We start from the raw sequence: 10490 nt of genomic DNA, 5'->3' as shown, positions 1-10490 counted from the left end.
CCAAGGGCCCAGGCTCTTCGGAGGGCATCAGGTCGGGTTTCCCACTGTCTTCTCTGCCCTTTCCCTTGGGCGCCCCACGGACTTCTCCAACTGCCTCACCCCCAGCGGTGCCCCCAGGCCCGCCACTTCTCTGTCTTCTCGGCCTCTGCACTCTTCTGATAAAATGGTCCTACTTGCCTTCTTTTCTGCTGATCCCCAGCAACTCTTCAAACATGGGAGGATGGGGGGAGTGGATAAAAAAACCCCATAACAATAGATCCGTCGTGGGGCAGGGGCAGACAGGCGGGTTTTAGTCAAAGTGGCAACAGCTCATTTATTTAGCCAAAAATAGATACTTTCTTGTACAATTTGGTTCACACATATGTACATTTTTCTGTATATACAAAAAAAGTCAGACACGCTTATTCTCACGGAAACTCCACCCCCCAAATCAACCGAACCAAAAAAAAACAAAAAAAAAACCCTCACAAACTCAGCTAATGTGGGGGTACAGAAGCCACTTGGGGAGGACTGAGGGGGACTTGCTTTATTTCTTTTTTTGTTGGTATTTAGTTTTCTTTTTTAGGTATTCATACACGGACATGCTTACAAGTCATAACTATACAGAGCGATTTTTTTTTTTACAATTATTACAACGATTTAAAATTTTTAAAAATAAGTACTAAGACGAGGAGAGAGCCGAGAGGACCAGAGCGGCATCCAGGTGGTTCTGGGGCCTGGAAGAGAGAAGCAATGGTAGTAGCAAAGGGAAATAAGAGCTCGGGGCACCGACGCTGCCCAGGACCGGGAGACCCAGCCTGGGGCTGAGGCTGGGGGGCTGGGAGGTGTCTCAGTGTCAGATGCTGTCCCGCTGTAGACGTTGGGCTTCTGGTTTAACTATCAGAAGGGCGAGAAGGCGTCAGACCCGAGGTCCCGGCTGCAGGGCCTCCAAGGGGGCTTCCCAGAGCCGCCGCCCGCCCCAGGGGCCTGGCGACAGGGCCGGGCTCCGGGGCCCACCGCTCCGCACCCTGGGCCGCGCCCGGGGGCCAGAACTGGGATGGCCAAGCCGGCTGTGGGCCCGCGGGGACTACGGAGGGCTGTGTGTTTCGTCCCCTTTTTAAAGCGCGTCCCGGCGGCAGAAGCCGAGTGCGCCTCCAAGTTTGTTCCTCCCCGACTTGCCGGTCCCACCATTCCCCCTACCGCGGGGGTCTCTTACCGCCTGGGCACGGGCTGGAAAGCTGTCTTGAGTAACTTTTTCTCCACTTCCAAGGCACTACAGCGATCTAAGGGAAGCCGGGAAGAAGAAGGAGGGCCTTCAGAGCGCTCCATTCCAGCACTCAGGGCCGCGGGAGGCAGGCGCGGGGTGGTAAGCGCCCTAAGCCCCCGGGGTCCTGCGCATCTCCGCCTGCCCCCGCGCGACCCCCAGAGCCCACCCCCTCCCTCCGCATCCAGCGCTCAGTAGTCACCTGTTCCGCCTTCGGGCTCCGCGGGCCGAGCGAAGGCAGCAGCGGCGGCGGCCGGGTGGCCCGCGGCTCCTGGAAGTCCCAGCAGGTGTGGAGGGGCCGAGCCGAGCAGGGAGAGCGGGTGCGGGCGTGGGCCCGGCGGCGGGCCTGGGAACGGCCGGTTGGTCCAAGCCGGGAACTTGCTCAGAGGCGCGGAGACGAGTCTGTGAGCCGCGGCGGCCGCGGCGGCTGGAGAGAGCTGCAGGGCCGGGGGCGCGACGGCGGCCCCGGGGGGAGAACCCCCCGCGCCCGGAGGCGAGCGGCGCGGGTTGTCCGGGCTTGTGGCCGTCTCGGCCAGGGACCAGATCTTGGGCTTCTGCAGGGCTGAGGCGGGCGCTGGCGCCGGAGCGCAGGGGTCCAGGCCCGCAGGAGGCGAGGGCGGAGACGGCGGAACCGCGGCCACCGGCGGTGGCGCTGGGGCCAGACTCAACACCGGCAGTGGACGCTCCTCCAGGCCCTCCGAGCTGTCGTCCGAGTCGCTGTTCTTGGAGTCTGAAATGGGTCTCAGGCCGAGGTCGCCGTTCCTGTGCGCCGCCCCAGCCAAGGCGAGCTCAGGCCCCGCGGCCGCGCCGTCTAAGTTCTCCAAATCGATCTCCTCGTCCTCGTCGTCGTCCGCCAGGCCCTCGCCCCCCGTGTCCTCCTCCTCCCCCACGAGCTCCTCCTCCTCCAGCTCCAGCTCGCGTTTGCTGTCTTCTTCGTCCTCCTCCTCGTCTTCCTCCTCGCGCTCGCTCCCGTAAGCGTTGCCCTCCTCGTCGGTGCGGCTGCGGGGCGCCCAAGTCATCTTGTTCTCCTTCTTGAGGCGCCGGCGCGCGTTGGCGAACCAGGTGGACACCTGGGTGAGGGTCATCTTGGTGATGATGGCCAGCATGATCTTCTCGCCCTTGGTGGGGTAGGGGTTCTTGCGGTGCTCGTTGAGCCAGGCCTTGAGCGTGCTAGTGCTCTCCCGGGTGGCGTTCTTGGGACGGGACGGGTCCCCGAACTGGTACTGGCCATACGGGTAGAAGGCGGGGTGCGGGTGCGGAAACGCGGCGGCCGCGGCCGGATGCTGCACCCCGGGGCTGTCTTTCAGCTCGTACTGCGCGCCCTGTACGCACACGGAGAGGGAAGGGACACGCGCAGAGGGAGCGCGGGTGAGCCCTAGCCGTCGCCGCCTCCACCCTCCCGGCCTGGGCCGCGCTCGTCTACTCCCGCGCGCTCGCCTCTTCCCGCGCCCCAGCTCTCTAACCCTCCCCCACCCCACCCCGGCTCCCTGGGCGCTTACCAGCTGCGGGAAGATGGGCAGCTCGGCGGCGTAGGGCAGAAAGGCACCGTAGCCTTGGGCGGCTGCGGCAGCCGCTGCCGCCGCGGCATAGGGCGCCCCGTACACGGAGGAGAGCACGTTGGACAGGGACCCCGAGGCGGCCAGCTCCGAGGCCCCGGCTCCTGGGCCGCCCCGGGCCCCGGCGCTGCCGCCGCCGCTGGCGGCCCCCGGGCGCTCGGGTGGGTACAGCGGGCGGATGTACTGGTATCCGAGCTGGGGGAAGGACATGGTGGCCCGCGGGGCACGGACGGAGAGGGGGGCCCGGCCCCCGGGGCCGCCCTGCTCAGCGCCGCCCGCGGGCTCCGGCGCGCATCGGGGGCTGGGCCGGGCTGGGGCCGCGCTGCCTCCCGCGCTGCGCTGCGCTCCGCGTTCGCCTATTGGATCTGCTCCGCGGCGGCGGCGGCGGCGGCGGCGGCGGTGGCGGTGGCGGCGGCGGCGGCGGCGAGGAGCCAGGTCAGGTCCGAACAGATTGGCGGAGATTCCCGGGGCTCCGGGCTCTGATTGACATTTCTACGGGCCCGCAAGCCCCTCCTCTCAGCGCCGCGCTCCCTCCTCTTTCGGCAGCCGGAGCAGCCTCTGCCCGCGCCTCGCTCCTCGCTGCCCTCCCGTCCCCGAGCAGTGTCGCGCCTCGCTTCCTTCGCGCTCCTCTAGTTTTCACTCCCCCTCCTCGCCCTTCCTCTCCCCTCCCTCCCTGCGCTCCTCTTCCCCCTTGGATCGCTTCCGCTCCTTCGGGCTCTTTCACTCTCCTGGACGCTCGGAAACTCTCTTCCCTCTCCTGCTTTTCCTTTCTCTCTATTCCTTTTCTCTTCTCCCCTTTCCGCTCCCTTCACGCTTTCTTCTCCCCTGTTTTTATCTCTCTCTGTCTACTCCCATAACTCTCCCCCCAGCCCCAGCCCTGGCCTCGGCGGCGCCCTGGGCTCAGGCGGCCTAAAGTTGGGGACACTTAAGGTGCCGTGCGGGGGGTGGGAGTCCGTGGATCTGTGTCTGAGGCTGTGTCTGTGCGTCCGTCCCCGCCCTCACCTCCTCCCCTGCCCTTCCCCAAATCTCGGGTCTGACGTCGCGCCCTCTTATTCGACTTTTCCTCGCGTCTCCTTCCGGAGTCGCCAATCGCCGGGGCGCCTTCCAGGCGAGGCCGCCCACCCCGGAGGATACTGCGCGCAGGGCGGGGCGGGGCGGGGACGCGAGCCCGGGCGCTCCGAGTCCCTGCCCGCCCCCTCCGGCCTGCGCCGGGAGGGGCCTCGGGAGGCGCGGGGACGCGGGTTAGTACAGGGTCAGCTCGCCCCTCCCCGCTGCCCGCCCCTCGGTACCTCTCCCCCCCCCCCCCGCCCCGCCCCAGCGCGGGGGCCTGGGTCGGGACCAAGATCTCGGTCCAGGGCAGGCGCTGGGGCTTTCCTCGGCCCGGGCCCCCTTTTCGGCTCGCACCTCTTAGACTCCAGGCCACTCTCAGCGGCGTAGGGAAGAAGCTAGTAGAGCGGTGCGAGGGGCGAAGGGTGCGTTCTAGTCGAGCCTTCAAAGGCCATCTCATTGCCCAGGGGGGCGAAGCAGCCCCCTACCCAGAGCACCAAACCCTGAAATCAGCTACTTTAACGCCGCCTGTGTCCGGGTGCGAACCTCTGATTAGAAATGGCGGGCTCTGCCTCTGGAGGGGCTAAAGTGTGGACCCCCTGGGGATCCTGGGGAGCCAAGACTGGGACAGGGAGCCTAAGCGGGTGTGCGGGGGGGGGGGGGGGGGGGGGGGGGGGGAGCAGAGAGCCAGGTGGCGGAGGCTCCAGGAACTTTCCGAGAGCGCTTCGAGAAGTTTGTATATTGGCATTTTCGGTCCGTAGACACCCTTCGTTTCCCTACCCCATTCCTCTGCCCCCCCGGGTCACCGTGCCAAACTGTTTTCTTTCTGTAAAGATCCTATCACCGTCTCGGGTGGGGATGGAGGCGAGACTTTTGGTTTTACAGTGGGCTATTTCCTCCATCAAACCTGAAATCCCGGTATGCGAACGCCCACCTTCACGGATTTGGGCGTGCAGCCGACCGCGGGATTGCAATTCCCGGAATCGCAGCGACTCCGGGCTAAAAGCTTTAGGCCGCGGCGGCGACCGACGCACTGGCCAGGCCTGCAGCCGTAGCGCTCCGGGGACAGCACGGGGGCGGTGACTCTGTCATGGAGTGGCCAGCCTGGGCTGTGGGGCGGAAACTGGCCGCCGCGCGCTGATTGAGAGAGGAATTGAATCCGAATTCCACCAGAGTGGAGAGATCGGAGAGTCTCGGCCCCCGGCTGTCTCTCTGGTCTAAGCAGCTCTGGGCAATCCAGCTCAGGAATGAACTCCCAGTTTTGACCCCACCCCTCACTCCCGGTCTCTTTCCACCGGTCTTCGCATAGGGGCGGTGGCTCCAGAGAAAAATTGCGCGGGGGCGGGCGGGGGGGGGGGGAGAGTCAAGAGAAAGTTTGGGGGCCACCAGTTTGGTGTTCGATTGGGAGAACTGATGTGTGGCCTTCTCAAATTCGGTCGAGCTCTTTCCCACATCCCCTCCCCACCTGCTTCTCTGCCTGATACCTGGCGTTGGCCTTAGCTGGAGTCTCCCCAGAGGAGGAGATATCAAGGGAAGCTCTGGCTTTGAAATGTTTCCCCGGCGCCTGATTTCGTTTCCAGTTAAACCTCTCAGCCAAGGGGCTTTGGGAACCATGGGCTCACCTTCTCACAGAAAATCTCAGGGGTTACAAAATTGAGGGTAACATTATTTCCCGGAGTGCTTCCTAGGTGTCAGACCTCGAGCCTCGAGGGCCCTGAACCCCAGAGTTTGCCCAAAGTGGTGGCACCAGACCCAAGCGTGCCAGGTGCCAGATTCCGAGGTGGGGAAACTGTGGGGTGCATTGCAAATGCCCAGACGAAACGCTCGCTATTAAACTCAGCTCTTCCGGAAGGAAAAGAGAAAACCATGAGCCCCGGAGATGCTTCCTCCTCATTAACCAGCTATCGACCTGGCTGCTTCGAGCTGCGGGAGGTGGGAAAGAGGCCAGGGAAGGGCCGAGGTGGTTTTCTGTGAACCAACCACGCAGGTCCGACGGCGCCCATGGCCCAGAAGGAGAATCCCCAGACCCATTCTCGTACCCAAGAACCTCGATTAATTAGGTCCCTCCAGGCGTCCCAGGTCCCGAGCAGAAGCGGCCTCTCCACTACCCTAGTGTCCAGCAGAGATCTGCCCTGCCCTGCCCTGGCCCGGGAGGTCCGCGCTTCACGTCGGGACTCAGCGTCCTAGGCGGCCGAGCCCCGACGTGGCACTGGCTCCCAAACTCGACCGGGCCAGTGGAGCCCGGCCCCGGACTGAACTCGCGAGTTCGAGGACAGCCGAATCATTTCCAGAGATGTTTAATCCAAGGGACGAGGTCAAAGTGACACACTCGCACAGGGAGGAGAAGCAGGTGCACGGGAAGTTGATTTGGGAAAGGCATGCGCGCACAAACGCGCCGCGCACAAAAGCTTCTCCGTCCTTTCGCCTTCTTCCACTGTTCCCGACGCACACAGCGCTTCGGAGGCTTGCTGTAGACGCTCTCTCTACGCGGCCCCGAGTGTGGAAGTGCACGGACAGGGTGTCCATGGCACACGTTGGTGCACAGGAGCGCTGCTGGACTCGCACCTGGGCCCGCGCGGCCCGACGTCTGCCCAGGGCCCGCGGGCCGCCAGGCTCAGGGGCAGCGCCACGCGCGGCACGCGAGCCGCTAGCCACCAGGCCCCCTTTCTGCCCCCTCCCCGCCCAGCCTCACGGTGCGCGCGCGTCCCCGTCGGGGGGCGCCGCTGCAGCCCCTGGGTCTCCGCGCCGAGGCCCATCTTCCGTCCTTCCCTCCCAGAGCCGAAGTCCCCCGGCTGCAGGGCGGCCGGCGATCCCTCCGCTTCCTGCAGACGCCGCGGCGCACGCTCCCACCGCTCCCTCCCCCCGCGCTCGGGTTACAGGTTAATGAAATGCTCGTTTTCCTCAGTCATTTGTTTTGTTTTCCTGCAAAGTTCTGATAAGTAGCTAACCAACGAAGCTTGTAATTACAATCTTACAGAAACCGGGCCGATCTGTATATAAATCTCACCATCCAATTACAAGATGTAATAATTTTGCACTCAAGCTGGTAATGAGGTCTAATACTCGTGCATGCGATAATCCCCTCTGGATGCTGGCTTGATCAGATGTTGGCTTTGTAATTAGACGGGCAGAAAATCATTATTTCATGTTCAAATAGAAAATGAGGTTGGTGGGAAGTTAATTTCTCTCCGCTCTGTGAAGCGTAGACAAGAATTTAATGATTTAATTACAGTTGTAAGCCCTTTCCATGAGACTTAAATTGAGCTGAGAATATTTTTTTCTTCTCTCTCTCTCCCTCTCTCTCCCTCTCCCGCATTCTCTCTCTCCGCTATTAGCAGCCGTGCGGACGCCGGAGTGCGTGGCCTGGCGTCCGCACCGGGAGGGATTTGCATCAGGCCGGAATCCGGACCCCGGGGATCCCAGCAGGCGCGGGCCGACTGCCTGCAGAGCCGCCCCGGAACGGGCTGCGGCGCCCCACCGGTCGCCAGGGCCTCGAGGCCGGTCCCTGGGTCCCGAGAAGCGTCGGGGAAACTTTGGGAGAAACTTTGCCAACTTTGCTGTCGGCGGGGGAGAGGCCGCCCGGCCGGCCGCTGCAGCTGCGGGCCGCGACGCGCGCGGTGGGCCCCAAGTTGGGCCCGGGCATCCGGGAGCCGGCCGGGCCGCCCCAGGAAGCGCGCGAGGCCGGCCGACGGCCCCTGGCTCCCCGCTGCGCCCTCGAGCGGACCCCCCCCCCCGCCGCGCCCCCGGGGCTCTGGGCGGCCCGCGGCTCGCCGCGCCCAGGATGGCCGGGATCGAAAATCTGGCCCTCAGCGCAAGTGATCTGCTTTTTCTTTACCTCTCCACGATCATCCTTTTCTCACCTGACTCGAGCAGTTTCACTGTCTCCCTCTCCTTTGTTTTTCGCTCCCCGTCTGTCTGTCTCTCCCACTTTCTAGGTATTCGATTTCTAAGTCATTCATTCTCCTTCTCTTTCCTCCGCTCCCCCCATTCGTTGTTTTATTTGTTCCTCTGGACCACTTTGCAGTTCACTTTTCTCAGTGTGGCTCCTTCCCTCTGCCCTGATTTTGTCTCTTTTTTATCTCTGTCTGCCTCTGTGAGGGTCCCTCTCCCTCACCCCCAATTCTCCTTCTGTCTTTCCTTCTCTCTTTCATCCCAGTCTATGTGCTTCTCCGGTTTCTTGGTCTGTCTCTCAGGTTCTCCTCGGCGTGTATTTTCTCTCTTTTCCTCTCCAGGACGTGTGCCCCCCCCCACCCCCTTGCATCGGCCTCCCTCCCGGCCCCCCGGCGCCCCCTCCTCATCCATCTTGGGAGATGAATATGTCGCCTTATTGGATGCCGAGGCCAGAGCCGGGTGATGGGGCTCGGCCAGCCTCGCGCATTTTCTTCATGCATATTGAGGAGATGGTAATGAGTACGTTTGCATTGTTGCATGGAAAGACTGCGTTTCCGGCCACAATTCCGAGCGGGCGAGGGTGGCGGGGGCCCCAGAGAGCCCGCAGTGGGCACCCAGCCTGGTGGCCGCAGCTGGCCCTCAACGGGATGGCGGGTGCTCGGGGCCCCGGGGAGGAAGTGACCTCTCGGAGCGCGCGGCCCGGGCCGCCGCCTCCTTGGGCTTCTCCACAAAGGCCGACCGCGCTCCCCTCATTAAAGCCTCGTTACGGGAACCCCCGCCTGGCTCCGACGGCTCCCTCGCGCCCCCAGCCCTTGGGCCTCTGAGCCCCCTCCCCTGATGTTTGGAGGCCCGTGATGGAGCGCCACCAGGAAATTAGTGCCTGACAAAGACGTCTAATGGCAATAAATTGTTTGCGATTCTGAGTGACACGTCGCGGGATCAGACACAGCCGCATTGTGTGCCCGGCCCCGCTCACTCCTTAATCTGGGAGGGCGCAGCGGCGGTCGCTCCCCCAGGGGCAGGGCGCGCGCGGGCGCCTTGGGTTGTCCCCAGCGGGCTCTGGCCTGGGCTCATCCTTCCGGGAGCAGACCTGGACGACCCAGTCATTCTAGAGGGGCATGTCCCTCCCTGAGAAGGTCCCCAGAGCTCAAGAGACAGGACCCAGGCATGCCACTCAGAGAAGGGAAGGTTTATGAAAGCAGCTTTCCAGGGGGCAAACTCTTGAAGAATTGAGCTCAGAGGGAACCCACTGCTGGAAAGCTAGAAGGGCGCGGATCCCCAGCTCCAGACACAGCGGAGCAGGGACACTCTGGGTGTTAGACATTTGCACTAATCCCCTATTCTCCTCCCAACTTCAAACCTGGGAAAGCTGAGAAAACATCAAGATCTGGCCTTGTCTGGAATTGGGTAGTGTCAGGTTTCCCAAACTTCAAACCCTCCACTACCACCTCTATTATTTGTTTAACATTTTTCCTTAAGTTGACTCCTTTTAAATACTTACATACATGTTTTTGGAAAGAAAACTTGATACTGCTACTGTAAATTGAAAAGTAGCCCTCGGGGCGCCTGGGTGGCTCAGTTGGTTAAGCGACTGCCTTCGGCTCAGGTCATGATCCTGGAGTCCCGGGATCGAGTCCCGCATCGGGCTCTCTGCTCGGCGGGGAGTCTGCTTCTCCCTCTGACCCTCCTCCCTCTCATGCTCTCTGTCTCTCAAATAAATAAATAAAATAAAATTCTCTCAAATAAATAAATAAAATCTTTAAAAAAAAAAAAAAGAAAAAAAAAGAAAAGTAGCCCTTACTCACCATAAAGGGAAATGGGAAAAGATAAAAAAACAACTAAAACCAAGGGATCTAAAACATTTGAACCATTGTTGCTTGCTGGGGAACGACTTTTAGAGGACCTGTGGGTGTGTGTGTAATCATTAGCAAGGGTTGGAAGTATTAAACACTGAATCTTTTTCAGAAGAAATGAGAGAATTGAAAAGGAAATGCTTCTTATTATTCAACAATGTTAATTCTGTCTCCAAGATACCTGAAATCATATTGAGGACCCTAAAAGCTGTACTGGTTTAGGATTTACTAATGTAAACCCACACTCTGTTGAAGAGTATGTAAAAAAATTAGGATGAAAAAAAAATGTTGAGTTATTATTGGTTACCAAATAATTGTGCTAAGCGTTATCAGAAATAATGTGTGTTAAACAGTATCACATATAAGATCTACAAAGGAGAGACTATCCAGGGTGGCCATGTATGGTTGTGCAGGCTGCTCACTGAACAAAGGTACCCAGCTGAGGGGCTGAGAGGGTCCTGAAGTCCAGTCCTTCTGCACTCATCCAGCTGGTGCCTTGGCTTAGGGCTGCACTGGAAGAAAAGTGCCTTTCTCTGATTTGCACAAAGCTGGAGTATGACCTAACCCTTATGTTAGTGATGGGGAAACTGAGGCTTAGAGAGCTTGGCAAAGTCCAGACTGGACCCGAATCTGATATTCTTGACTATGATCCCTCTGGGAGGAAAATCAGGGTCTTTTGGGGACTTGGAGAGGTGGTGCTGGGAGTTTGGAAGGGAGATATTCAAAGAGTAGTCCCTGGACTGAAGGAAGGAAAAGGGCAGCCAGGCTGCTGGGGGCTTTCCCTTCACCTTAATCCTTATACTTCATGCAAATATTTGGAAGGGACCTGGGTCAAGGATGCATTATCTCTGCTTGGGAAAGGGGAGAAGGTGTTCTGGTTTGCTTTGGTATTTGAACCTG

The 10490-nt window shown here is 60.6% G+C and overlaps 1 protein-coding gene across 1 annotated transcript; it reads right to left on the bottom strand.

Moving 5' to 3' along the window:
* Nucleotides 1-287: 287 nt before the first annotated feature.
* On the bottom strand, nt 288-3806 carry IRX3 (iroquois homeobox 3). The gene is made up of 4 exons (XM_035025196.1): nt 2743-3806; nt 1446-2565; nt 1196-1262; nt 288-716 (listed from the first exon to the last, which is right to left on the bottom strand). The coding sequence occupies exons 1-4, from the start codon at nt 3007-3009 to the stop codon at nt 662-664; spliced, it is 1509 nt and encodes a 502-aa protein (XP_034881087.1). The 5' UTR covers nt 3010-3806; the 3' UTR covers nt 288-661.
* Nucleotides 3807-10490: the final 6684 nt, after the last annotated feature.

This window comes from Mirounga leonina, unplaced genomic scaffold (assembly GCF_011800145.1).
Source record: "Mirounga leonina isolate KUSES-001 unplaced genomic scaffold, KU_Mleo_1.0 Mir_180, whole genome shotgun sequence".
NCBI lineage: Eukaryota > Metazoa > Chordata > Mammalia > Carnivora > Phocidae > Mirounga > Mirounga leonina.
This window is presented reverse-complemented; position numbering and strand designations above follow the sequence as displayed.